Genomic DNA, 25,323 nt, shown 5'->3' with positions numbered 1-25,323 from the left:
AAAATGACAAGATATAGGTGAACGAACTCGAGAGGGTATACGTATTGTTATATTAGCTTACATGAAATATATCGTCCACGCTGATCATGACCATTAGATGTGGCAGCCATTCAGCCATTCAATCAACTCTTGTCAAAAAATGCAACTAGATCACCAATAGGGACCTTCCCAATTGGCTTCGGCATCGCGATCTCCTTCGTTTTGGCTTTCTCTTGTCTCCGCAATAACAGGGGATCAACGAACTTCCCTTCAGGACCACTACCGTTTCCAGCGAACTTATCAGTGGACCGCGAGGACCTCAAGCGTCCAGGATTGAGAGGTGCAACGGGTTTGGGCGGCGCAGTCTGATAAACCGATGATAACCCATAGATGGACTGAGCGCGGGGCTTGTGGCCTTGAGAAGCGTTGCTCGAGAAGTCGTTGCTCCGCGGAGACACATGCTTTTGTCTCGTCAGACCCGTTGCCGGCGGGAACCCAGACTCTGGGGGCAGGGAATTCAAGGACGCTGTGGAAGAACTGGCGTCTTTGAGTAGCGAGGAAGCTATCCTGGCGGAGCCTTTCTTCCCGATCGTCTCGTCCGCGAAAGTGTCGTCCTCGCTTTCCGCTTCGCTACCACCCTCGTTTGCGTCGTTGTCGCTCTCCGAAAGCATCGCGCTGCCTCTAGTGATCGGTTCTCCTAACGCGACCGTGTATCTTTTCCTGGGAGTAGGACTGACACTAGGACTAGGACTAGGACGCGGACTGACGAGCCGCTGGCTTTGCGAAGAAGCTGTCGGCGCGGGTAGCGGTCTATTAAGGTTTCCTATCTTGACATTGGTGCGAGAGCCAGGCATGGGACCAGGACTAAGGACGCGGGTGGGAGCTCCGAAAGGCGGCGAGGATGGCATGGAAGGCAATCCCGAGATGGCTGAGTTGCGCCTGTCGGGATCTGGCGAGGTTGCGCCGGTGGACGATGGAGATACGGCGAGTTCAGTACCCGGTGGTAGGGGTGCATAGTCGCCCGAAGGGTAAGGCAGACGGGTACCACTCGCCCGTTTAGATATAGCTGCACCCCGTGTGGTGCGAGATGCCAAAGGAGGAGAGGTAGACTCCCGAGCAGTCAACGACGGAACGCGCCTGTGGGGAGTTGCAAGCGGTGAGGTCATTGGGGACATGCCAACACCCAAATCTAAGATGGCTTCCTCTTCTTTGATCGCCTGCTCCTCTCTTGTGGCGGCTTCGCGTACGTCTCGAGAAGCCGAAGCTTCCTCGGTTTGGCGTTCTAGTGATCGACTCGTAGAAGGCGCGTCTACTGACACCTGGTCGCCAAATTCGTCCTCGCTTTCTGAAACTATACCTTGTTCGCTGGCTTTTCGCGGCGTGTCACGGACCTGGACAGGCATCTTCGAGGGCACAGAGGAGATAGGAAGGTCGCCCCACTGACTGTCACGCTTCTCTCCCCTAGATGGCGTGAGGCTGAGATCCCCAAGAGTGCCTAACGTGAAATCAGGCAGCATAGGAGGCTCAGAGGGTTGAGGAGAAGCTGCGGCAACCGGAGGAGGCTGTCGTTGCTGTGGAGGAGGTCGAGGCGGCGAGTCCATGTCTGAAGGCATAGCCATCGCAAGTTTGGCAACTTCCCTACCTAGCATAGAGAATCTGCTTTGGAGCTCTCCCAACTCTTCCCGTACGCCATTCATCTCTTCTTGAACCTTACTTTGGTCGCCTCCGTTGGGTTGGTTGCTACCATTAGCCTGCTCCTTTTCTTTCTGTTCTGCTTCCTTCGCATTTTCCTTCTCGACTAACCAGGCTTCAACATCACCCATGCGCTCTTCTAGGGCCCGGACGTGGCCTACCGTCCATCTTTCCAGTTTTTCAAACCGGCGTGCAATGGCGAGCACTGTAGACGGTACGTCAAGTGTACCCGAAGGAGTGAACGTAGCGTATATAGGCAATGGAGTCGGCTGGCGGGACGTTGGAGAGTTTGCGGCGCTAGTCTTGTTGGCCGGAGAAGCAAGAAGATTCGGCGAGGCAAGGTTGGAAGAGAGAGAAGGGACAGACGGAGAAGCATGCGGCCTGGGCGATGTCGAAGGGGACATAAGCTTGGGCGATGCGGACAGCGGAGGAAGAAGGGCATCTGATGTAGGCTGTGGGGACGAACCAAACATGCCTCTGGAAGGCGTAGGAGAAGAAGGCGACGGTGCTTGAGGTGGGGGCTTCCTTGGTATCTGGGGAGTATTCAACTTCAGCAAGATTGGATCAGAGTATTTGGTGTTCGGATTCGTCGGCCACTCTCGTTCCTTCCCTTTAGATTCGCTAGAGTAACCACCACCTTCCTTCTCTCGCTCTTTCGCGCGTTTCCGCTCCTCTTTCTCTCTAGATTTGGCTTCCTGAATAACTTGTTGGGCTGGTGTGAGAGGTTCCTTAGTCGGAGTCAGCTTGTTCTTAGCAGCTTGCCACCATCCGCCGAGCCCCTCCTTCTGCGACGGGGTAGGCGACGGGGGCAGAGTCTGGGATCGAGCAGGGGGTGGGGGAAGAGTGTTCGTGGCATTTGTTTTGTGCAGCAAGGCTAGAACGCGTTCTTCCACGCGCTTTCTCTCCTCTGCCTCTGCTGTCAAAATCCTTTCAGCTTCACGCCTTGTCCTGTCCCGCTCCCGTTCCGCTTCGGACTCGATCTCTGCTGCGCTCAGCCCTGGGTGATGAGATGGTGGATTGGGAAACTGGAGCTGGGCAGAAGATGCAGAGGGCGATCGTGGGGTCATTGTCGACGAAACAAGCGATCCTACGCGATGAGCCAGATTCGCGGCTAGTTGGGTTACAGATGCGGAAGGAGAAGGGCTACGCGACCCTCGGCGTCCGCCACGGGGTCTATGATACCCGTCAGAATCGTCTGAGCCGTCATCTTCTGAGCCCGAGTCAGATTGAACGTCTGGGTCAATCCCCGTCGAAGTGTCGTAAACAAAGCCATTCCGTAGAGGTGATGGTGGGCGAGGTGAAGAAGAGGGCTAAAACTGATTTATAATTTCAACAGGTTAGAGACGAAAAGCTCACTCACCATGGTCATCCGTCGCGGAGGCGCAGGGGGCTGGAGGTTGGGCATACTGTTAGTCGGCCTATGCGACGCCCCCGCCATCGGTATTGATGATGGACCTCCAAAGTCGGGTTCAAAGGAGGATCAGACAGCCACAAATCGCTGAATGTCGCCTGGTCAACGGGCTCGCCGTTCCCGCTCGTTGTGCCGCAACTCTGAAAGCTTCTGGATGGTTTAGAAGCGTCTTCGTCACGTGCACAAGCTTAGGGGATCCAGAGGGGAAGGATAACAACTTAGTGGTGCCGAGTGCCGAGTATGGGATGCTTCGAGAGTCGACCGTCGTCCTCCGCCTTCCCCGAGTTCTCATCATAGGCTATATCGCAAGCCCTTTTTGAAGCGAGCGTGCCGAAGATGAATGTTCCCGCTGCTCTGGGTTAACGAGGAAGGACATATTTCGAGACAGCCACGCAAGCGCGGGCACAGCTTTGACGCGAGGGAGAAGGAATTAGATTCGACCTTCAAACTTCAAAGGGACATTTTCCATTCCGACAGACTGTTCTGTCACGTATCATAAGTACGAGTGGTAATGAATCATTGTAGATACAACTGTACTATTGGGGGGATGTTCTGAGCGAGTGCGGGCAATTGTCTTCAGAGCTAATGCCCGTAGAGACGGTGCAGATGATCAAGGAATGTCAGGTGCGCGGCGCGAAGATACGCTCCGCAGAGATATGATAACTGCGCCATGCTCTCCCTGACAGATTATATTTGCTGACAGTCGAAGGGAGGAGCCTTGTAGTCGGCGGCCTATGGCTTCGGTGTTCCGCGAGACCCCCTTGGACGTCTACAAGGTGATGGCTGAACGCTGCGCTTCAGGTTGAACGTGCGATCGTTGCGTATGTTGCGTCCTCACAGCGTTTCTAACCTCCGATAGATATCGCAAGCGGGGAAGATGTAGATGAGTGACCACAAATATGCTACACGCATCACTGCCTGACGACAGACGGATGAGCAATATACTCAGGCCTTAGCGTTTCCGGCGTGTGTTATTTTGAATGAGTACAACGAGGTGAGTTAGCGACATATGAAAAGGGAAGGTAAATTCTCCCCGTCTGGCTACAGCACCTTCAGGGATTCTCCGAGTGTCCCCAAATTCGAATGTCCCCCAGTACCCAAGTTCTCGAGTCGATTCGTGTGCATCGAGAATGAACATGCCGTTTGGGATATCGATAGGAAGAGCGTCGGTTGCGTGGAGGGATGGGGTAGCACTTAAACCCGAATATTGAAGAGCAATTGGGCTTGCGGTAGGATACCTTTCTGTGAAGACGAAGTCCGAAAACTTTCAGTGAACTTTGGTGTCACAGGCCGAATAACCGATGCAGCATCCTGTCCTTGACATAGAGGCCTGAAGTATCCATGAATGATACATACCTCCTCCACCTCTCATGCACGCGAAAAATATCTTCCCCAGACCTGAGAGTCAGAGAATGAGTCGACTCGGCGAGGGACGACGATGCACATTTAGAAAGTTGAACCTGTTGTAATCCACAACTGTCTCACGGTCACCATTCAGTCACTTCTTTGATTCTGAACAGTTCTAAGTACCATCGACAGTCCAACGATAATCATAACAACACGACTCCTTCACAGTCCCCCAAAACGCTCAGGCTGAGCAAGATACACCCTTCCAACGGTCCCTGACGGGCTCTACTTAGTTAGTATCCAACGAAGCCTAAACTTCGTTCCAGGGTTCGTCGACTTCGAGCAACCCGACCAAGCATTCTTTGATAACTTGGACTCACGGCGTACAACTCGTCAAGGACGGCTAAGCTGCATACGCGCTCAGATGTTCCAGCCGGAACAAATGGTTCCTAACTCTACGTCGTCGTCGCCCCCAAGAAAGGGTACTTCGTGCTCAATATTATGATATCGGATAGTACAAAAGCAGTGGATGAGGCAGAGGGTGGGGATGAAAGGGATACTCAGGAGTATGACGGACTCAAGACCCCTAGCGAACGCGCGATGAAGCATGATAATCGATTATCAATGGAAGGCAAGTACTTACTGTTAAAGCGCCTAGATATGACAGTGAACCCGCGACTCGCGAAAAAGTGAAAGTGCATTCTGCGCCACAGAAGGTGACTAGCAAGGTAAAAACCCCAGATGGCAGGAGTGTATGGGCGAACAAGTGCACCGTGCTAATAATGACTGCTGTTAAATCAAGATGCGACAAACTTTGCTTGCTTCCAGGAAGAAATGTTTTACCTGATGTTACAGAAGGTGTGAGGGCGTCAAATCCTGAGGCTATTTTTATGAACTTCCTCTTTCTTCAGAGTTCACCTACTCGCGGCAATGAACTGCTCCAATCGCCACTGTATAGCCGCACTGGTCGTTTGACCTTGCAGAACGGTAAGAACTCGCCCAGTGTGGGTTTGGAAGCCACGGGCTTTCCCAACCACAACCTTGAACACTACTATCTAGGCGCCCCATGCTCATGTGCCGAACCGCTGTTTGTTTCGTATCTGTTCTGACTACGCACGAGCATTCCAATATGACTCCTGTATAACCCGCAAGGCTCATGCACCACGTAATGGGGGTTAGGTTGCACCAACATCAGACTGCTACCACATGGCTGTCCGGCTTATCATTTCTGCTGTCGTATATGTAGTAGACGCCAAGGGACCCCACGCAATGAAGGTAAGGCTGGTGGTTCGCTTGTCCTTCCCATCGGTGGCCAATAAGCTCTACATGCTTTTAGGACAATCACCAATTGTAGGGTAATTGTAGGGAGGCTAATCCGTTAGAATCAAAAGGTGTGTCGTATTTGCATTGCTTGCTCTCCATGTAACCCACATTGAATGCATGGCCCCCAGTAGATCTACTCTAAACTACCTCATCAAGGTCTGCCGGACGAAGGTCCTCCACCTCTCGTTCTACCCAAACTGTTATCTTTCATGTGAGTCGTTATATTATCTATATCTAGTTCGTTTCAGTTGATTTCTTCAGTTCTTTTAAGTTTCCATAGACAGCATGTTAACGTATCGTTGTACACATGTATTTCGAAGGTTGATACATGAACGCCTATATCTGCCACTGTCATTGTTTTAGGAATGCCATTACATACAGTTTACGCTGATCGGTGGATGTGCAAGACGTACTCACACGCATCCACAAGCCACCCTTTTGATAACCAGTCCTTATAACATACATTGTATCAGTTCCTTCTGTAGACAATTCTCTCCCACAAAGCAATCAGCACATCAACCATTTGAGCCAATATGCAACAGCCTGGTAGGTGTCAATAAAGATATGCACTCAGCACCTTCTCAAACCGCTCCTTGCCCAGGTTCTGAGGATACTTTCAAGCTGGAAATCAGTAGTGGCTCTAAGTATTGGGTTGGCGATAAGTTTGGCGAAATCTGCGGGGGCACCAATGGTGGAAGAGGAAACATTAATCAGGAGATCACCATGCCCAAAGGTACGGATAGCATGGTCTGCCCTGTTCACCGATTAATCAAAATAATTTCAGCGAACATGTCAGCGATTTTGGCGAAGTACGAAGGGATGGTCGGTGCAATGCCTGTGGCGCTTCGATGGCAGGTCTCCGGAGAACTCGATCAGATGCTTGATAAAATCGACAAGGCAAAAGAACTAACCGAAGGCTTATTGCAAGACTTGACAGCCAAATACGGCTTCGACCCCGTGAGTCCGTCTGAATAGGATTATTGCAGGATACTCATCATCACTAAGATTGCTTGAAGAGCAGAAGCGTCTGGCGAGTGACATTCAAAGGGGTTAGGTTTGGGTTTCTTGTGTCCTACTAGTGTACCATGCGTGTGTGGTAGTGTCCAAATTTGAATTCTCACCGAACAGTCTCTGCGGTCCAATCATGTTACTCAAGCAAGCAAGCAACGGACTTGGTTTCTAGTCGAATACCTCAGGCCTCATACTTAGAACACGCAAAGGACACATTGCCGTATCACAAGAGAAGTTCAAAGAATTGCGACTTGTGCAAGTGACACATTGAGGCTGACAAGACACAAGACAAGACGTACACAGTTGTGCGTTCGTCGTCCGAGTCCCGACGCACCAGTGAGATTGGCTCAGCCTCGAACGCGATTGGTCTCAACTGTACTGAAGCCTTGGCCAAGTCCTGGCCGTAGTGCTGTCATCTATACTAACTTGAATGCAGGCCCAGGCATGGCGGGCGCTGAATCTTCAACAGCAATTATTATTAACCTCGCTGTAACCTGGTCAGGGGTCTTACGAGACTAACGATGATAGATCGCTTCATTTCCGAGTCTTGGAATCATCAGGCACAAGAGTGGCTATGGGCATCGTGCCCCAATTCTCAAGCCTTCGTTACTTCTTTAAGCTTCCAGATCCGGCGATAGAGTGCGTAGATATCGTAAAGGAACCCTCATACGGTACTTTGCAGTTGGGGCCATTGTACGGTTCTTTGATTTCAGGCCTCAATGCCTCAATGCCTCACGCCTCATGTTTCCCCGCATGACACACTGGATATGGTGACAAGGTCAATAAGGCGTTAGAGTTGGGGGCGCGCAGATATATAAATCACATTTCGGAAGGACATGAGAATAACAACCTACCACTACCGACACTTGAACTGTATACAACGGTGAGCCAAAAGCCGGTCTACAAGTTATGCACTGCTTACGCTTGCTTTTGACGCGGACTGCTAGTGATTGGATTACCACGAACACTAACATGTCCAACACAATGATCCGGCCTGAAGGGTTTGAAAATGTTGTGGGCGGCGACGAGTACGACAAACGCATAACGGCAGGCATCAACGGTGGCAGGGGCAACAACAACAAGAGAATCCACATGACTGACGGTATCAACACTATTATTGTTTTATCACAAATTCACTCAATTTGAACGATATAGACGATCCCGAAGCTCAGTTAGCTCTTATCAAGAACAGTGTATCAGGGGACTTACCTGAAGCAGCTGCTAAGGCAGCCTTTGGTCAATTGCTGGAGCTTCGAGATACATTTGACGCCCTGAAGACTAGAAATCTTCAATTGCAAAGTAGGCTCTGTTTGAGAAAGGTTAAGAAAACAGTAAGTTATGATGTCTGCGAACCCTATTTCCGAATAAACTAACCTCAGAACCCAAGCCAACATCAAATGACACAGCTGGCCCTGACACTGCTGGCACTACTTCCAGGTAGTTCGTCGACGTAACGATCAAGAGATAAATATAACTGGAAATATGTAGTTAGCTCGTAGTCGTGGATATCGCGATGTTGCGCCCAGGATCTGTACGCAAACCTTTAGTATTCAAGAATCAAACTCGGATATATGTATGGTGATTGTGGCTTGCCGTACGCGATGTGGGCTAAGTGTTGTCGAGCAGCTGTTTGGCCCTGCACAGGTCCGTCTCTCCCCGCAGAAGACTCTAGTTCGACATCCAAAGCAACGAGACAAAATAGGTCAATCAATAAGTTTCATGTAGTACATTGAGATACTAGACAAAGAACTCACGAACTCGCTGAACCGCTAATAACCTCTGGCTTGATAACGACAACAGGGTCGGTAATGAGCCTCGTCCTTTGTGTAGATTCCCCGACCTTCGCCATTTCCGATGAGACAGATTGTCATACCTCGCGGATGTCGACGAAAGGGCTTTTATGACCATTCGATTCTGTAGTGTTTTCTCGGCTTGGCAAGGGGTCGCACAGCCCACTCAGCAGCGGTTTCTGCGCCCCGCGATTTCATGTTGGTGAGGAGACTGAATATTCTGAAGTTATGCGACGAGCTGCATATGCTATAATCGCTGGTGTTCTGCTAAATATCGCTTGGACGATGGCCTTCGTGTGTGCGTCCTTTGACAAAGCACGTTATTATCTGCAATCAAATGAAGCTTACTCAATACTTTTGCGATCAAGTTGACCGTCACATACCATATACCTCTACACCGACGAGCTTGAGCGTGGTGAGAAAGCCCGGATTGTCTTCGAAATGCCCCGCCCAAACGCCTAGAGGTTGCCTTGAGTGATCATCGATCAGATCCCAAGCCATCGCGTCCCTCGCTATGTATGGCCGCCTTCTCCTACAAGCATCGCGGAGCTATGGGGGATCACATAGGAGTCTTAGAGCACGGGCCTTCAATGTGCGTCAACGAGATACCTCCATCATTCAGGATAGCTCAAACGATGGATAGGAAAAGGCTAAACAATATAGACCGTGACATTGAAGTTCGTATCGTCGGGTTTGATGGTAGGAGCAACATCAATTAGTGCCTGGGTATGAGGACGTCTGAACAAATAGTTGTCGGGCCATCGTAACCATTGAATTTTTGTCCTTCATACCAGGGATTTCGTTCAAGCCACCATACGGCGCCTTGGCATATGCGTCACTACTGCGATATATGTCCTAGCTTGTGCAGTGTGCACGTAGCTGCTCTCCCAAAACCAGCTAGGACAATGGCGAGACGATGAAGCGTATGCTGCGAGCAAGGGGGACGCGGGGTGAGATGAATTCAATTGTACATGTGGGTGGGGAAACATTATATCCAAATCTGAGGGCCGTGAGGCTACGTACTTGCTAACACCACACGCTCTTCGAGATATCGCTAAGTATCTACAATACTTAGCACCATCAATGAATAAAGACAATTCTTTACAAGCTTGCGCGACCAGCATTGCCTCTCCGTTCCGTTCGTCACATGACGTTGGATGGTGATGTTTACATTTCCGAAGGAATGCCTCCCAGACCTCACACCATCCCATCCCATCCATCTTCGATCCTGAAGTGCGAACTCACGGGGAAGGAGTCCAGGCATTCCCAGGTGAGCGAAACAGTGTGAGTATTACGGTTAAAGAACTATATGTCGCGAAGAGCCTTGCAAGGTGCGAAAGAATGGTCGAACGGAGAGGGAAAGTAAATATGTGAAGGCTTGGATTTGAGCAATCCTACTTATCGTCAAAACAGAATCCAGGTATGCTTACTTGGTTTTCTACACAAGACATGAATCATATGAGCATAATAGATTTGCAGATCAACCACAGAGGAGGACGGAAATAATGATAGATGCGAAGGAAGTGGTATATGAAGATCACCACAGGGCAATAGATGCACTGAGGAAACCAAGGAGGATGGCAGCTACACCACCGTTGCGAACACTGACACCACCGTTATCACTAGCGCCTGTGGACGGTCTGGTCGAGGTGGTAGGCTCCGGCCCTGAAGCAACACCGGACATGCTAGCCTGCGCGGACAGCCCAGAGTCGCTCAACGGCTGATTCCACAAGAACCATGCTTCAGCAGGGTAGTCGGGCTCGTTCACTTTGAGATATCCAGCATATTTGCCATCTGGATCGCCGTATTCTGCAGCAACGGCGGCGACGTTCGGGTTGAGCTCCGACGCGTAGTTGTCTTCTTTGGAATCCGAAGCCTTGAACGTAATGGCGAAGTCGAGGGCGGATTGAATGGTCGCGCCTTGCGAAGTCTTGAACTGAAAGGGCGAAGGCGCGTCGGGGGCAGCGTATATGCCGATGCGGGCGTTCGTGATCATGGCAGCGAGATTGTAAGCTCGGTAGTGGTACGGGCGCGTGCGGGCAGCTTCCAGAGGCTGCGAGGCAGGTAAGCGAAATCCCCTCCCAAGAAATGAAAATGACTGACCTGTTCCCCGTTGGCTTCAATCTGGTTCATATAGATGCCACGGAAGAAGGTATCCGTGACATTTCTTGCTGCAGGGTTATTATTGACAAGGAGATATAGAGCCGCGAGCTGATTGTAGTAGAAGGATCCATGGTTACTTCGGACTTGGTCAGCACGAGCAAGAAGACACGCAAACAAGGAACCTACTTGGTGGAAAGGGCCTCTTCTATGGCAAGGTCAGCAGTTTCCAACCAGGTAATGTAGCGTTTGCTCCAATCGTCCATTCGTGCGTCCAACTCGGAAGTCCAGTCCGGGCAATTGCCCTTACGGAGGATGAGGATTCCAGAGACAATTTTGGACATCCCCTTCAGGTCCCTAGCAATCAAACAATGAGGTCCAGTCGCGAAAACTGATTATGACGTTGACTTACAGGACACCGGTGTGCGATCCTTTAGGATCACCCGGGCCACGAATTTGCTGTGCGTAATCGAGGTTCGGAAGCATGCCGGTTGTTTCATCAAGGAACCAGGTATTAACGAAATTTACTGTGAGAAGCATCGGTTACTAAATTCCATTCTCGATCGATGGATAATTAATAGAACTCACCAACATTCTTCGAGTACTCATTACTAGTCGCATTGCTGAGTGCCCATGAGATGGCATTGTACAGGACGGCGTCAGAGAGGTCTTGGAACGCGCCGACATCGTTCACCACGAGCCGGGCATCCGGGTTGAATATACCGTCACGGGAGATATAGCGACACGTAGTCCACACTATCACCATGGGACACAAGGCACTGTTGGTGAGTATACGATAAGAGGAAACGAGTTCGGATCTAACTGACCTTGTTCATCGGACAGCGCGGTTGTGTTTCCGGCCTGGCTGCAGTCCGGCCACCAACTTTCGAATGTAGTGTCAGGAAACGACGGTGGGCGCTGAAATATGAAACACACGCACTAAGGGGCCCAACTCATGTAGGTGCGTTTGTCGCCCGTAGGAGGGGTGGCTGTCTTGTTGGTAACGGCTGATTAGGAGTCATTAGTTATGTCCCAATATTGAAAAGTTGGGACTCACTCCAAGGACCCTTCGCAGCGAGCTCCCTGGCCCAACCAGCGATAGTTAATTTGGCTGGGCTACCACTGGAGCCGTAATCCTTCGCCAAAATATAGTCGGGGTCGACGAAATCGTTCGCATAGGATGTTGCAGCGTGTACAGAGGTAAGGGAAGCAAAAAGGTTGAAGATGGCTAGAACGCGAAAGAATGTGTTGCTGGTAGCGAGTGTGGGCAGCATGCTGGGCGAATGCTGAATTACAAGTTGAAGGTCGAAGACGAAGGGGACTCTTAAACGTTCCTAAAGGCTCATGAACGAGACGGGTCGAGAGGAAGAGAGATGAAGAGATCAACACATTTGTGGCGGTCTGTTTTCCCCGCCGGCCAAGGTCAGCCAAGTCCGTAATTCGCCCCCCGCGACTGCACTATGGCAGCCTCCAGAGGGCCAGATCTCATATAGATCTGTGTAGCTTCATTTGCTCAGGGGCGATTAGGCGTTTTTGGTTACGGTGGCGCACCGTTAGGTAATCACACGTGGTTCAGACTTCTCACGGTTTACGAATCGCCCGACGATTGCCCGAAACGCGTCGGAACGCGTCCACGACGACGGGCTTCTACGGACATGGTTTTATCAGTCCACGACATATCAACTCATCGACTGTCCGGTGTATCTTCCTACAGAAATGCACTGGCGACCTCCCGCGCCTAGGGGCCACACATTATCTCATCTCGGCCCTGCTTCTTTGCCCTTTGATCAAGCACGTCTTTGACTGTGGCCCAACCGGTGCACAATGGTGTGTCAATTGACGAGTGGCTCATTGTGGTATAAATTGATCCACCACAGCATAGATGGCTAGCGTATTTATCCTCCTTACCTGGTCCTTATATTAGCCACTCCTTTTCTCGGACTGTGTCCACTACCCCATTCACTATATATCAGCACACTCCTTCAACGACTTTTCACTACTTCTACCAATGTCTGCGACACGAACACATCTTCCGACACTCTTGCTCCTCCCTAGCCTGGGCAAGCCTGCGGAGTCGTCCATCCCGCCAGAACGCCCCATTATCGCCCAAACTCTACTCGACATCGCGCCGGATCGCGAGGCCCTCTTTACTAGCGGGAAGAATGTCGAAGAGATTAGACAAACGCTGAAGATACACATGAATGACGCATACGGGTGAGAGAATCGCTTCTACCGGCAGTTCCCCGTATTGATTTCCATAGCCATTGGTTGACCACGACGAAACGACGCCAAGGAACGAGATACCGGGACCGTACTGCTAGAACCTCGAGGTTCCTTGACAAGGCCCCTCTTGCCAATGGAAACCAAATTCAAGACGAGAACGAAGCTCCCGAGGACGACGTGCAGATTGTTCGACGCGTTTGTTCGGCTGGCGATTTAGGCTCATTCATGAATAGCATCGACAACAAGCTCAATATCAACGTCTCTCCCGAAGGAATCACGTTCGATATCTGGGGCGACCTTCGTTTGAGCTCCACCGAAAAAGTCATCTCCCCCCGCCCCCTCGGGCCAACTCATATCCTCGTCGTTCACCAGGGGCCCCTTCAACGAACAGCTAGTAGAGCCCGCAATAGTCAACGCGAAAGCGTTCCGGATTCTTTGGAGCTTCCTATAAACGATCTTTTATTCGTCCTCAATGTCCCTAACCTCAGCCCTCCGAATCGCTCTCTAAGCGAAGTTCCAGCTCGCATTCTTCCTCATCGGCTGCACAAGGAGCTCCCGCGCGTCTTATTATGCGTGCCCCACTTGTATACTTTCCACGAACTCGTGGTCTACCTCCACACCAAAAACCAGGCTGCGTTATTCCGCAAGATCATCCCCGAATGGATCAGGGATCTCATGCACCCCTTGCCAGTCGCCATCCCCGTCTGCTCTTCATCAATCGCTCAGCGGAGTGAATCTGGCAGCCTTACACCAGGCCTAAGCATGTACCAACACGCGCCTCTAAGGAAACGCTCCACTCTCTTGAGCTTGTTTGACTCGTCGTCCCCCATCGCCGAGGACGCCAATTCCAGCGCAGAAAGCCTTCTCGGCCTCCCCTTGGCCATGACTGCCTCGTTCAACGGGAGCTGCAGCAGTCTTATTGACGCCGATCGCTTGACGCTCTCCATCGCCAAGGAAATCGCAGATATTTCAATGACCAATTACGCCAACGACGACGTTCTTGTGCGTACGGTCTCTGGGCTGGATGCGCTTAGCGATAACTTGGAATATCTTGGGTACTTTGGGAAAAGCCTTTGGGGAGAACTCTTGACATACAAGGAAATTCTTGTCAGAGCGATCGGGTACAAGTCGAGGCTGGACGCTGCTGTTGCTGCCGCCGATTCTCCATGAGATAGGATACTCCATCTTCTGTAACTTTTGTTGTATCGAAATAACTAATTGCAAGATGTACTGAATTAAATAGTATACTTACTTATGTGTCCATTGTATGAATAAAACTTCTCTATTAATTGCGCTTGGCACTAAGGCAATTCTGCTCCTTCTACTTCACCGAAACCAACCAAATTTCTTTCCTCGAGATCCAAGCCCACATGAGGGCCTTGGACAAAACGGTACAATGCTCATCATGGACGCGTCGGATGATTGATGACAAGTCGACACGAACGGCTGGCAATTCCATAGTTTTCAAGGTTCCCAGCGTCTACACGCTCTACTAACTTTGCGACGCAATTTTGTTTTGGGCATTGTCACTAGGCAGTGAGCAGCAAGCGGACACCTTGCACTTTTGGCGGGGAACTCGTCGATTGGCTGTTGAGTTCCGCATTGCGCTTCTGGTCAATTCTGGTTCTTTGGACGTAATCCCCAGCATACTACGCCGGCGCTTGCAGGGTGAAGTTTCGTTCCGACTATGCTGTTCTGCATCCTGCACCAAGATGTCTCTCAACTGTATTCTTTAACGAGATTCCCCAATACGATGGCTACCCAACGTTCAGCGGCCCGATCCTATCGCCGACATCTTTCGCCAACCTCCTCACCTGAGCGTTTATGCGGCTCATATCAAGGCCATGCTACTTGGGCTTCGATTGCGGCCTTAACCGTAACTCTCGCTAAAGCCATTCACTCCCGCGTTAGACAGGCGTTTAATGGCACGGGCAATACTACGACTAGTCCGCTGTACTCTCCATTCCAGTGCTTCTCGCCCCAGTCGATGTGGATGAAATCTCTATTGTATTATGATGCCGACATGACAACTTGGACATGAAGTCGGAACGGAAGACGTCGTTTTGAAGCGCCCGTGGGTCCTGTAGCTAGTAGCTCTGCTCTGAACTCGAAAGCCGCTGCATTGCCGCCTAGCGATAATCAAGAATAGTGAGCAACTACGATTTATGTCAGACTTTTGCCGCCCATGCTGCTTCTACTTTTTTCGTTGCGTCCATCTATGGCCTGGTATGCGCTGGTCCCTCAGAAAGGACAGTGACAACAAACCCATCAATGAGTTAATACTCGCTAGCTGTGCTTCCAACATCCCTATCAAAGATTTGGTACGCGAGACTGCCATCCAGGTGTCGAAATCAGAAATGACCATCGGCGGTCGAACGTCCATTGGCTGCATCGTTCTCTATTAAAGCACGAGCATGTGAGCCCGAATACCTCAGCCAACAGTCCTCAGCTTTCAGCAGTACCACGGTTTCAAGACTTTAGCAATGGCCTTCATCGCACGAGTTCTCCTTGCCTTCGTCCTTGCAGCGGTCACTGCCAATGCCGCAGTGGACAAAGCTCAAGGCGTTGCTATCGGTCACTCCAAAGACGCCGCCCAGGCTTGCTTCGGAGATGCCACACCGTTCCTCTTGCCTGTAAGTGATCCTCCCGATCGCAATCTAGCAAGTGAAGAACTGACGACGACGAAACAGGGCGACCCAGACAAGACTGTCAACTGCTGTATCGCTCCATGGTCCGTCACTTGGTTTGACCAAAATGCTCAAATCGGAGAGGTGAGGCTGTCTTCAGTCTGGTGTGCTTCTGCCGCTAAGTACATCCCAAGTGCTGCTCTCCGGGCCAAAGCTGGTCTGGCAACCAAACTACTCTCGTAGGAGGGTGCTGCAACAGGGGGCAAGACTGGTCGCAAGATAAGGCATCCGGCCTCGGAGGATGCTGCGCCCCGAGCTTGGTTTTCGTCGGTGACAAGGCCACGAAGACCGGCGGGTGCTGCACTGCCGGAATGATCTGGTTGAACGGCAAATGCGCCCCGCCCCCACCCCGCCCCACGTGCAAGGACCTCGCCGATCCCGTTTGCGGTGACGACGATGATCTCGGTATTCAATATGGCCACTGCTACATCCTCAAATTCACCGACGGCACCCAACTCGGTGCTGACCACGCTGCGCCAACGTATTCCAAGGATGGATTCTTCAAGGACATCCCCTTCAAGGTTTGCCGTAGCACCACCGATTGCGCGTTGGGAGAAGCAGTGCCTACGGATGGTACATTCCTTCTCCAGGACCAGATGGGCCGACCTGAGGATGCTACGGGAGCTGTTGGATGGGTGGACAACGGCGCTGGGGGCACACACATCAAATTCAACACTAACGGGGCTCAGGCTGGTGTCTTCAAGGGTGTCCCAGCATGCTCCGGAGGGAAGTGCTTCATCAGGTTGGGAGGTGGACCTACTGGCAATGGCAGCATTGGCCCTACGTGCCCAGTTCCCGAACACGGTCTCACATTCGTAAGTTCTGTTTATCAGTACTGGCGACGATGGACTCACCTGTTGCCTCTTTCTAGTGGCCTAACCCGAAGGCGACGATGTTGATTAGCTTCACGGAGACTGCTTGTTCGGGTCCGGATGCTCCATTCGTCCCTCTCAACGCTGCGAACCCAGCTCAGGGACTTCTTAGTGCATTCGGAGCCTCCCGCAGTCGCCCTGCTGTCGCAGTTTCACAAAGGCCTGCATCCTCCCTAGTCGCTTCCGCTGCTAGCGGTCGTGTCACTGCGACTGCTGAAACCGCGGCAAGGGCTTCTTCTGCAGCCCCCGTCAGAGCCACTGCTCCTTCCCGTGTCAACGCCCGGGCTTGAGTCGTAAGCTGATACGTGACGAAGGTCGAGAGGCGTATGTACATATAACGGGATGCTCAGCTGTGGCAACACATCTCATATTCCCTGGCATTTGTAAAGCTCTCACCCATACAAATGTTGATACATGCGCATAATGGCTGGACTTGAGTAGCATGTGAGATCGGCGGAATCAAGAACTCGGATTGTACCTAAAATGTACGTCCTCCAGAACATCTCTCGGTTCCTTTCTCTCTCTCTTGGTGCGTTTCTTACCAACCAGCTTCGACCTTTCGACTAACCACTCTGTATTATCCCAATACCGACACTCAGTCTTCTAAGGGTAGCGAGAGGAAAACAAAGGCGGCACACCTTCGGCTGTGATGGGCTGTCCGCCCAATGCATAGTATTCCTCAAAGAAGTCTTTGATACCGAACTTGTGAATCGACGGGTGATCGATTGGCTTGAGGACAGTGTCGCCGAGGAAGGGGACGAAATAAAATATCCCCAGTCGATCGAGGCTACATACATTGGTACCATCAGGACAATGGATACCCGGCAAGGTGTCACAGTCAATGCCTACTGTCGTTGGTCTTCTGGCGGCTCAATTACTGATGTTGGATATGGTTTCAGGTCAATTAACAAACAACGGCTCCTGGATACGGTACGCACCACGATGAGGTGAGGCTTTCAGTATACCTCCTGTTAAGAACTCGATGGAATCCCCGAGATCGACAATGATATGATCAGGATAGTGGCGTACATATCGCCATTCATCGGGAGCCGTCAAGATTTGTAACCCAGCAATAGGTTGTGAGTCTATATAACAATGTCAGTAAAGCCGGCGGAGGAGCTTCATGAGAACGGAGGCCCATACATAGAAAAGTCACGGATCCCCTAACGAAGTTGCAATAAACCAAGTGTAAAGGAGATTTGGGGAGTATCAACGTACAAGTCGGTATGACCAGGGACCCAAAGGTACTTCCTCTTTATTCGGTCTTCCTCAGTAGGTGGATCTATAACGGGTGTCATTCCACGACAATAACCCAGGACGAGCAGACGCAGGCTGACGATACATGGCATAGCGCAAATGATCCTTGGTATGTTGCCATTTGACGTGATCTGCGGGTGCATCAATCAACACACCCTTGTCAAGAACACCTCCCCGATGATGAATCTTCCACAACCTATGGGTGATGGCCATTAGTATCTATGTATTAAGAACAGCCATGGCACTTACGTATCGATTTCTAGGCCCAATCCTAGCGATAAAATGGCCAGAATTTTGCGTAGGATGATGAAGTGATTGTGCTTGTCATGTTGTGAGAGCCGTGATCAAAATAGGCAATAAAGTTTACCTCAATGAATTGGCGAATGTCCTTGAGCAGTCGTTGACCAATGTTTGGCATCCGTGATCGTAGGGCCGTCCAAGGATACAAGTCATAATGCTTCGTGAAAGGTCTGTTAAATGAGGTACAAGCCTCGCCAGCCAATGCGCACCTCGACATAGTCAAAGGCACCATCAGGACGGTTATAATAGCCCTGGGGCTGGGAGGAATTCAGCGGCTTTCCTCAACTGCAATGCAGAGAACTTTACTGACCTTGTATCCTGCCCAACTTCCCTCCCAAATCTGCGCATGAAGTGTTCTCTTCTCTTCCTCAGACACTCCGTAGTTTAGCAACTTTCCAATATTGAATTGATGCCTTATATCATCGTGCGACAAGCCATGTCCCTTAATCGCAACGAAGCCAATGGTCCTAAATGCCTCAAATGCCCGAGTGATAAGTTCTTTATGAGATTCGAGAAGTGTATCGCTTGCGCGCCCTGGGACCAATTCATCCGGAACGTTGAAGGCTGAGATATCCAGCACTTCGAGGTCGACGTACTGATCTACTCACGCTTGGTAAGGGTCATAACAGTGTGCGAGTTGACAAGTAACTGACCTTCTGGGATGGCGTTGGTGTCCGGTGGGAATACCCATGGATCAAGTTGGTCTGGTGAAGCTGCACCAGTAGGACTCAGCGAACACATCGTGGTGGATTACTTAAAGTTGAAGAAGATGCTGAGGAGAGACCTCCAGTTCCACATCCGTATATATAGGTACGACCTCCACATAGAAGCTCGGTGAACACTGAAGAAGTGATATGGCCGACTGCATCGCGGTGCTGTCGGAGTTTATGCAAAGTTCAGATCTCTTTCCGAACAACACACCGTGCACTGATTAGGAAAGTATTGAGCGGAAATTGCCAAATAAGAAAAATTCTGATCAATACTTTTCCAATATTGAGCGAAAGTGATCTAAATACGTTCATACTTTCATCAGTCTCAGCGTATAATTATAGATCAGCGCACGGTGTGCAAAGACTTCAAACTCAGTCATCCGTGCTGCTGGGACCACGAGTACAAGGTTCTCTGTGACAGCAAAGAATCAAATATTGCTCATTATCAAGCCCAGGCGCCGCAAGTTACAGTGACAAGTTCTCCCGCTCGTATCATGTGTCTGATTCCGACGGTGGAGGGAGCACACGCCAAAGAAGCCCAAAGATTCCAATTTAAAACCTTGAGATCTTAAAGTTTTATCAACTGTCCTTCTGCTTTCCCTCCGCTACTGCTGGCTATTGGCAAGATGAAGACCGTCGGTGGCATCCTTCCACTTCTTCAGGTATGTTCTACTCCCCCAGCATTGTGTAAATGTTTCAAAACTCTGTACTAGGTTTCCACGGATTCTTCTCCTTACCAGAACCCAGATGTGCTGCCCTTACCGCCCTCGCGCCGTACATGGTCGATCAAAGTATTCATCTTTTTCTGGTTGGCGACAGGTTCGCATTTCATCTCAACGGCCTCAGTGTGACTGTTGACTAACGCTCCATGTAGCGATAAATATTGCGGAGTGGTCGGGCGCCTCGACAGCACGTAAGGATTTTGCTACTGCCGTTATATTGATGATGAAACCGTTTTGATGATTCCAGTGGCAATTGGGCTAACGGTCGGGCAAGCAATCGCAGGTATGGAGTGAGTAAATCCAAAGCTAGGTCCATCGCTAATATTGGCCATACAGTTAATGCTATCAGCACCATCATGTATGTCAATGAACACCATATGCTCTCGGCTGATTCTGACTGTACTTCAGTATTTGTATGGCTCTGGTCATAAATGGTCACGGAGGAGGGAAATGGCACATCTCCTTTGTTCGTGCAGTCTTTACCTCTAGGTTGACTTTTCCCGCTGAATTTTATACAACATCTTCAGGCTGTCATCAACCGCACTGGATGGGGGGTGTAAGTCTGGCCTTTCTTCTGGATTGCCAACTAATCCAACACTCTTGTGGCTCAGGCGCGGTGCATGGTTCTCACTCTGTGCTCGTATCATCTTATCGTGCTGTTGGTACGGTGTGCAAGCATGGTACGGAGGCCAAATGGTAAAGATCATGATTGGTGCAATTTGGCGTACGTTTTCCCAGTGACTGGTACCTCGGAGAAACCTTCGTGCTGACGTGCGGGTATATAGCGAGCTTCTATAGGATGCGGAACACATTCGCTCCTGATGCAGCGATGAAGACGAATGAATTCAGTATGCTCTTGCTTCCCCCGTGACAGCCGGCTTCTCATGATAGGAACGCATTTCCAGTCGCGTTTATCATCTTCTGGACTATCTCGCTTCCAATATTCCTTCTACGACCCGAGCAGTAAGTGTACGCTCGCCCTACTCTTCCCTGTAATCACCAACGAAATGCAACCAGGTATCGTATCCCCGCCATCTGTTCCTCGGTGGTCGTCACAATCGCCGCTTTCGCGCTATTTATATGGGCTCTCGCCAAACAAGGAAACGTAGGCCCTCTCTGGAGCAACCCAGAAGTCGTGTACGGAACCGGCCGCCTGAAAGGGTCGGTATTGAGCTGGGCCATGATGAGAATGATTTCTAGTGGAATCGGTGGATGGGCCGGGGGAATACTCTACCAGAGTGGTAAGTCTGTATCATCGCAATTGCGTGCACACGACCATGTGTCGCATGATGATGAACGTTAATTTTAACCGTCGACATTTACATGATGTGCGAAGATTTCTCAAGATACGCTGTCAAATCAGGAGACCAGATATGGGGCCAAGTGTTCATCATACCAGTTTGCCTGTTTGGGTCGAATATTCTAGGCATCATCACCACATCGTGTGCTCGCGGTTTCTATCCGGATGAACCACTCCTATGGTTAGTCAGTTAGCTTCGCCCTCTATGACCAACGTTGGCACTAACCCTACTATCTCATAAATAGGAAACTGTATGATCTCCTTGAAGCGATCCAGATGCACGAAGGGCCAGGTGCTCGCGCAGCGGTATTCTTCGCTGCGTTTGCCTTTTTTCTATCGCAAGTCTGTGTAAATGTAAGTACAGACCCCTCAGATTCGGTCAGATTCGGTCATCTGATGAATATTTACCGTAGGTCGTTGCTTGTGGGGTCGTCGGGGGCATGGACCTAGCGGCATTGCTGCCACGGTATGTCTTAAGTATTTCGTACTTAATTTCAACAGACCAACCCGGATTGCTTTCCAAGGTACATCAACATCAGACGTGGATCTTTCATCATTGCAATCATCGGCATTTGTATCAACCCTTGGAAGATTCTGAACGTACGTTCATTGATTCTCTCTTGTCTAGGCCGGCGACTTACACTGGCCCCCCAGACCGCCAACTCGTTCATCTCAGCAATATCAGCGTATGCGGTGTTCTTAGGCCCTCTGTCGGGCATCATGATCGTGCGTGTCATCTCTTTCAATGTTTAACGACATTTGCTAAGCCTTATCGTGTCTGGATTATAGACTGAGTACCACATCATACGACGACGCCAGATCAAGCTTTCGCATCTGTTCATGCCCAACTCCGGTAGCGATTATTGGTTCTGGCATGGAGTCAATTGGCGTGCGCCGATTATATGGGCCTTGGTGAGATCTCTGAGACTGCGAAAACATTGACTTACCCCAACCACTCTAGGGCGTGTGGCCGAGTATGCCAGGATTCTGCGCTTCAATCACCCCTAACGTGGTCAAGGTCTCCACAACATGGACGTAGGTCCTTCTCCCTACCTGACGGCCTACTGGACTGAACGTTTAACGTGGATATTGAACAGGCACGTATACTACATGTCCTGGCTCCTAGGATTCTTCATCAGCTCTTCGCTGTGGATTCTTGTGAACAATATCTGGCCGCCGCCCGGAGTAGGAGAAATAGACGACAAGGATGTGTTTGGTACTTTTGGCCCAGCCCCCAGGAACTCGAGCGATAGCGTCAACGAGGAAGACGGGGATGTGAAAGATGGCGAGAAGTTGAAGGGGTAATATCTACTATTTGGCCGCCGTAGCTTTCTTCAGCTGTAGTAAATTCTTGTCGATTTCCGCGATATACTTGTCCAGCAACTTGTGGAACTACAAATGAAGGTTAGTTGAGGCCGAATTATGGTGAAACGCGACTTACCTCCTCCATCTCCACTGAACGCTTTTCGAATTTGCCGCGTTTCAAGCTAGCCTGTAGTTGCTTACGAAGCTGCACTCGCGACTCTTCAGCCTGTCGTGTTGCAGCTGTATACGCCGCCGTTCTCGCTTCGACCGTCGGCCTAGATCCCGGCGTAAAATGCTGCGTGCTGGTGGCATGGGTCTGTAAGCTCACCTCGGTATCGGTATCTTGATCGTTCGGTCATCTTGCTTCTGAGGAACAATGTTGGGTATTTTGGAAGCGTAGAGTGCCTGCTCGACGTGCTTCATATTCTACATTCGGATGAGCTTTAATAGTTCACGAGTAGCAAACAAACACACCTTCTCCTCAAACAGCGTAATCAGCAGAGTCGAGCCTTCTCTGACTCCTACAGTAGCTATGTGATCCAGACGAACGGCCGCTTTGCTATCAGGAAGAACAACACGAACGGGGTCCAATATCGCTGGCGTTACACGACCGCTGGCACGCGTCTCTACCGCCGCGCATTCCTTCTTGAACCAATCAACGGCAGACTTCATCTTTTCCTCCGCTTTCGCGTACTCGTCCAGAGCCAGTTCCGAAGTCAGAGGCTGCTTCGAACCCGGAACCATGTTGGCGGTGGATTTGACCTTGGATTTCGACGCGTACATACGCATCGTGCCAAGTCTGCATGGTAGATGAGCGTTAGGTCTCCACCGTGCCCGTGTCGAAGCTGCCAACACCTTCGGTATAAGGCGTTGCATGGCTTGAAAAATGAACTTGAAAGTAACGGAACGGATGTCGGGAGGTGGCGCCGGCGGTACGGTTGGGCGCCTAGAATATAGGAGGCCCTCACGACACTGAAAGTATTGTCTTTTTTCCTCAATCACCTCTTCTGAATCCTTTATCATACATGACGGCTTTTGGTCGATAGTACCATAACCCCAAACAGACTCTACGCCCATTCGATGAGGACCTTAGTTTGTTGGGCATTTTACACCTGGGGAAACGCGGCACGATACATCAAACTTTCGAGTGTAATCGAGGAGTTTTGGCCGAGGCCACAACTGACGACGGCTCAGGTACCCGTTGAATACTGAATGCGCGAAGGGGGATGTACATGGGATCCAAGTCAGTTCTCCGGCTGCCCCAGGCTGCGGTAAACCCCACACCGTGAATTAAGTTCGTGGTTTTCATGCATTTTCTCGGTGCTGAAAGATGTTATCACAGAAACTCAATCGCTTGCAGGCTGCCACAGGCTACCATCACAAGTACTCTGATTGTTGATAACGTTTTTTAATCTCGGATCGGGTGTAATGTTCTCCAGAAGATGATTCTAAACTTCTATCCAACTTCTATCAGCCTATCTATAATCTTCAACCGCGTTTTTTACGCGTCCCCATCACGTGTGGCGCGACTATCATGCCATCAATCGCCACTAGGCCGCAGGCTTGATCTTCTGGATTCTCACAATTGAAGCTCCTTTGTTATTTCTCCGTTATAAGCGCCATGCGGTTTCATCGTTGCTTTGCACGGCCAACTCATTCCGGGTTGCAAGGGATATCAGCGCTCGTTGCAGTGCACTAGTCACTGTTTCAGACCTTCATTGCGAATCGGCACCATCCTGAGCTCTCGACGATGAGCTCTCGACCAGCGACACCATGCGAAGCACGAAATTCGACTGAGGATCATGGATCCGCCTCAGATGGAGGCTGCGTTCCTCCAGATTACAGAAAGGCGCTTAAGGTCCATTTCGACGAACTCTACCCGCACTTGGTCCGCCACTTGACTCGATGTACTTGCCGTCCACCGTCGCTAGTGCTGGAGACATTGATGCTGACGCGGTACCACAGCTTCGATCGACGCGCGACCAAGAACGCGGCAGAAGATCAGCCAAGCAACGGAGGAACAGCTTTGGGAGCTGTCTACCGATGTTTACGATGAGTTTATGAGGCGGATGTCGTTACAAGGTACGTTCGCGTCTTCAACTCGAGGCGATGGATTGCTGATTGGGTCGATTAGGTGCTAAGTTCCTTCCCGCACAAGAAGGGTACCATCCAAAGCGGAATGCCGCTCGCCAGAAACTAGCGTCCTTACCGGACGAACGGTTCGAAGTCCTTTGCGGAGACGTGTTCCAGGAAATATCAAGGCGGTACCCTGAATTCTATGACTGCGTACGTACACCACTGCTGCCACTTGCAGGTGGCCCTTAAGCCTATTTTACTATAGGAAAGCAGCGACTCGAGCAGCGAAACGGGCCTTGCATTCAGCTGTTGGCTTATGCGCCAAGAGTTTCCTCGAGGGCTCCAGCGAGCGCGATTCCCTAACAAGCTTCGGGCTACTGCTCCTGCATACGGCACGGCGTGTCAGGCAGTCGAAGAGAAGCCTGTGGTTGCGTACCAGGATGGATCTGAACTAGGCACGACACATTCAGTGGTGACTAACTCAGACCACTCCGAAGAGACATTGATAGCGTCGATCTCTCAATCTGAAAAACCTCGCCAAACGACTCCTTCGCGAAGACAGCGAGGAAAGTATGGTTTATGCAACCTACGCCCTGTGAGTCATGACGCCCATCCCCTTGATTCCAACTAACAACGTGGACGAACAGGCTTGGTTGCAACGGCTTTGGAAAGTCTTGCATCACCAGCCCCAGACCACAGCTCGCGCTCAGAACGAGGTAAAGGAAGGTAGCCAACCAGCAGCCGACAGTTCAAGACGGCAGAAACTTTGCCTTGTCGGCAGATTAGGGTATGGCGACTACATAGTTTACTTCAGTTGATCGCACTGACGCTCCTGCAGACTAGCCTTACACTCGCTATCTTGTTTCGTCAAACCTCGGTTGCCTCCTGAGTAGTAAGGCGATCTTCTCGCTTTGTTTTTCTTGGGTTTTAGGTGGTGATTTACGGACACAAATTCTGTATGCCTAGCCTTGCAACCGCTGGCTCGTTTGCAATTACATGTATACTTGTACACCAGGGGATTTCTCAGCCGTCGCTGCTTCGAGGAATATATCTTGAAAATCGAACGCTGGGAAAGTTAGTATCTTACGGAATTGTTCATCAACTTTGAAATCCTCAACCTTCCGAGTCTTTCTTGGTGGATGTTCGCTGATCACGTGATGTGCTGCTTAGTATGTTTCATGTGTCATCATACCGCTGAAGCTGAGACGACGCTCTTCC

At 50.6% G+C, this 25,323-nt stretch overlaps 10 protein-coding genes across 10 annotated transcripts; 6 read left to right on the top strand and 4 right to left on the bottom strand.

The window, feature by feature from the left end:
* Positions 1-122: 122 nt before the first annotated feature.
* PC9H_000153 (uncharacterized protein) lies at positions 123-3,076 on the bottom strand (the record flags this gene model as incomplete). Its single annotated transcript, XM_036769816.1, has 2 exons — positions 123-2,981; positions 3,032-3,076. The coding sequence occupies 2 exons, from the start codon at positions 3,074-3,076 to the stop codon at positions 123-125; spliced, it is 2,904 nt and encodes a 967-aa protein (XP_036635661.1).
* A 2,793-nt stretch (positions 3,077-5,869) lies between these two features.
* PC9H_000152 (uncharacterized protein) lies at positions 5,870-7,256 on the top strand (the record flags this gene model as incomplete). The annotated part of the gene is made up of 4 exons (XM_036769815.1): positions 5,870-5,963; positions 6,354-6,485; positions 6,537-6,709; positions 7,200-7,256. The coding sequence occupies 4 exons, from the start codon at positions 5,870-5,872 to the stop codon at positions 7,254-7,256; spliced, it is 456 nt and encodes a 151-aa protein (XP_036635660.1).
* Positions 7,257-7,735: 479 nt separating this feature from the next.
* On the top strand, positions 7,736-8,204 carry PC9H_000151 (uncharacterized protein; the record flags this gene model as incomplete). The annotated part of the gene is made up of 3 exons (XM_036769814.1): positions 7,736-7,865; positions 7,919-8,094; positions 8,151-8,204. The coding sequence occupies 3 exons, from the start codon at positions 7,736-7,738 to the stop codon at positions 8,202-8,204; spliced, it is 360 nt and encodes a 119-aa protein (XP_036635659.1).
* A 1,886-nt stretch (positions 8,205-10,090) lies between these two features.
* Positions 10,091-11,927, bottom strand: PC9H_000150 (uncharacterized protein; the record flags this gene model as incomplete). The annotated part of the gene is made up of 8 exons (XM_036769813.1): positions 10,091-10,606; positions 10,657-10,792; positions 10,843-11,010; positions 11,066-11,180; positions 11,242-11,409; positions 11,481-11,536; positions 11,594-11,660; positions 11,711-11,927. 8 exons carry the CDS (start codon positions 11,925-11,927, stop codon positions 10,091-10,093), a joined length of 1,443 nt encoding a protein of 480 aa, XP_036635658.1.
* A 734-nt stretch (positions 11,928-12,661) lies between these two features.
* PC9H_000149 (uncharacterized protein) lies at positions 12,662-14,046 on the top strand (the record flags this gene model as incomplete). The annotated part of the gene is made up of 2 exons (XM_036769812.1): positions 12,662-12,867; positions 12,915-14,046. 2 exons carry the CDS (start codon positions 12,662-12,664, stop codon positions 14,044-14,046), a joined length of 1,338 nt encoding a protein of 445 aa, XP_036635657.1.
* A 1,313-nt stretch (positions 14,047-15,359) lies between these two features.
* Positions 15,360-16,725, top strand: PC9H_000148 (uncharacterized protein; the record flags this gene model as incomplete). Its single annotated transcript, XM_036769811.1, has 3 exons — positions 15,360-15,509; positions 15,698-16,378; positions 16,435-16,725. 3 exons carry the CDS (start codon positions 15,360-15,362, stop codon positions 16,723-16,725), a joined length of 1,122 nt encoding a protein of 373 aa, XP_036635656.1.
* Positions 16,726-17,038: 313 nt separating this feature from the next.
* PC9H_000147 (uncharacterized protein) lies at positions 17,039-18,733 on the bottom strand (the record flags this gene model as incomplete). The annotated part of the gene is made up of 11 exons (XM_036769810.1): positions 17,039-17,222; positions 17,285-17,312; positions 17,374-17,520; positions 17,579-17,598; positions 17,654-17,717; positions 17,773-17,888; positions 17,942-18,012; positions 18,060-18,149; positions 18,202-18,249; positions 18,303-18,592; positions 18,646-18,733. 11 exons carry the CDS (start codon positions 18,731-18,733, stop codon positions 17,039-17,041), a joined length of 1,146 nt encoding a protein of 381 aa, XP_036635655.1.
* Positions 18,734-19,328: 595 nt separating this feature from the next.
* PC9H_000146 (uncharacterized protein) lies at positions 19,329-22,029 on the top strand (the record flags this gene model as incomplete). The annotated part of the gene is made up of 19 exons (XM_036769809.1): positions 19,329-19,364; positions 19,416-19,521; positions 19,577-19,615; positions 19,672-19,707; positions 19,761-19,782; positions 19,833-19,890; positions 19,952-19,980; positions 20,036-20,148; positions 20,210-20,272; positions 20,330-20,387; positions 20,442-20,665; positions 20,761-20,905; positions 20,970-21,078; positions 21,138-21,190; positions 21,249-21,324; positions 21,379-21,450; positions 21,514-21,636; positions 21,686-21,759; positions 21,822-22,029. 19 exons carry the CDS (start codon positions 19,329-19,331, stop codon positions 22,027-22,029), a joined length of 1,644 nt encoding a protein of 547 aa, XP_036635654.1.
* A 6-nt stretch (positions 22,030-22,035) lies between these two features.
* Positions 22,036-22,818, bottom strand: PC9H_000145 (uncharacterized protein; the record flags this gene model as incomplete). The annotated part of the gene is made up of 4 exons (XM_036769808.1): positions 22,036-22,116; positions 22,166-22,304; positions 22,358-22,455; positions 22,504-22,818. The coding sequence occupies 4 exons, from the start codon at positions 22,816-22,818 to the stop codon at positions 22,036-22,038; spliced, it is 633 nt and encodes a 210-aa protein (XP_036635653.1).
* Positions 22,819-23,779: 961 nt separating this feature from the next.
* On the top strand, positions 23,780-24,998 carry SPA2_2 (component of the polarisome; the record flags this gene model as incomplete). Its single annotated transcript, XM_036769807.1, has 6 exons — positions 23,780-23,936; positions 23,995-24,111; positions 24,164-24,315; positions 24,371-24,700; positions 24,753-24,892; positions 24,944-24,998. 6 exons carry the CDS (start codon positions 23,780-23,782, stop codon positions 24,996-24,998), a joined length of 951 nt encoding a protein of 316 aa, XP_036635652.1.
* Between the last annotated feature and the right edge of the window lie 325 nt (positions 24,999-25,323).

This window comes from Pleurotus ostreatus (genome assembly GCF_014466165.1).
Source record: "Pleurotus ostreatus strain PC9 chromosome Unknown scaffold_1, whole genome shotgun sequence".
NCBI classification, from domain to species: domain Eukaryota; kingdom Fungi; phylum Basidiomycota; class Agaricomycetes; order Agaricales; family Pleurotaceae; genus Pleurotus; species Pleurotus ostreatus.
Note: the sequence above shows the minus strand (reverse complement) of the source record. Positions and strands in the feature narration are given on the sequence as shown.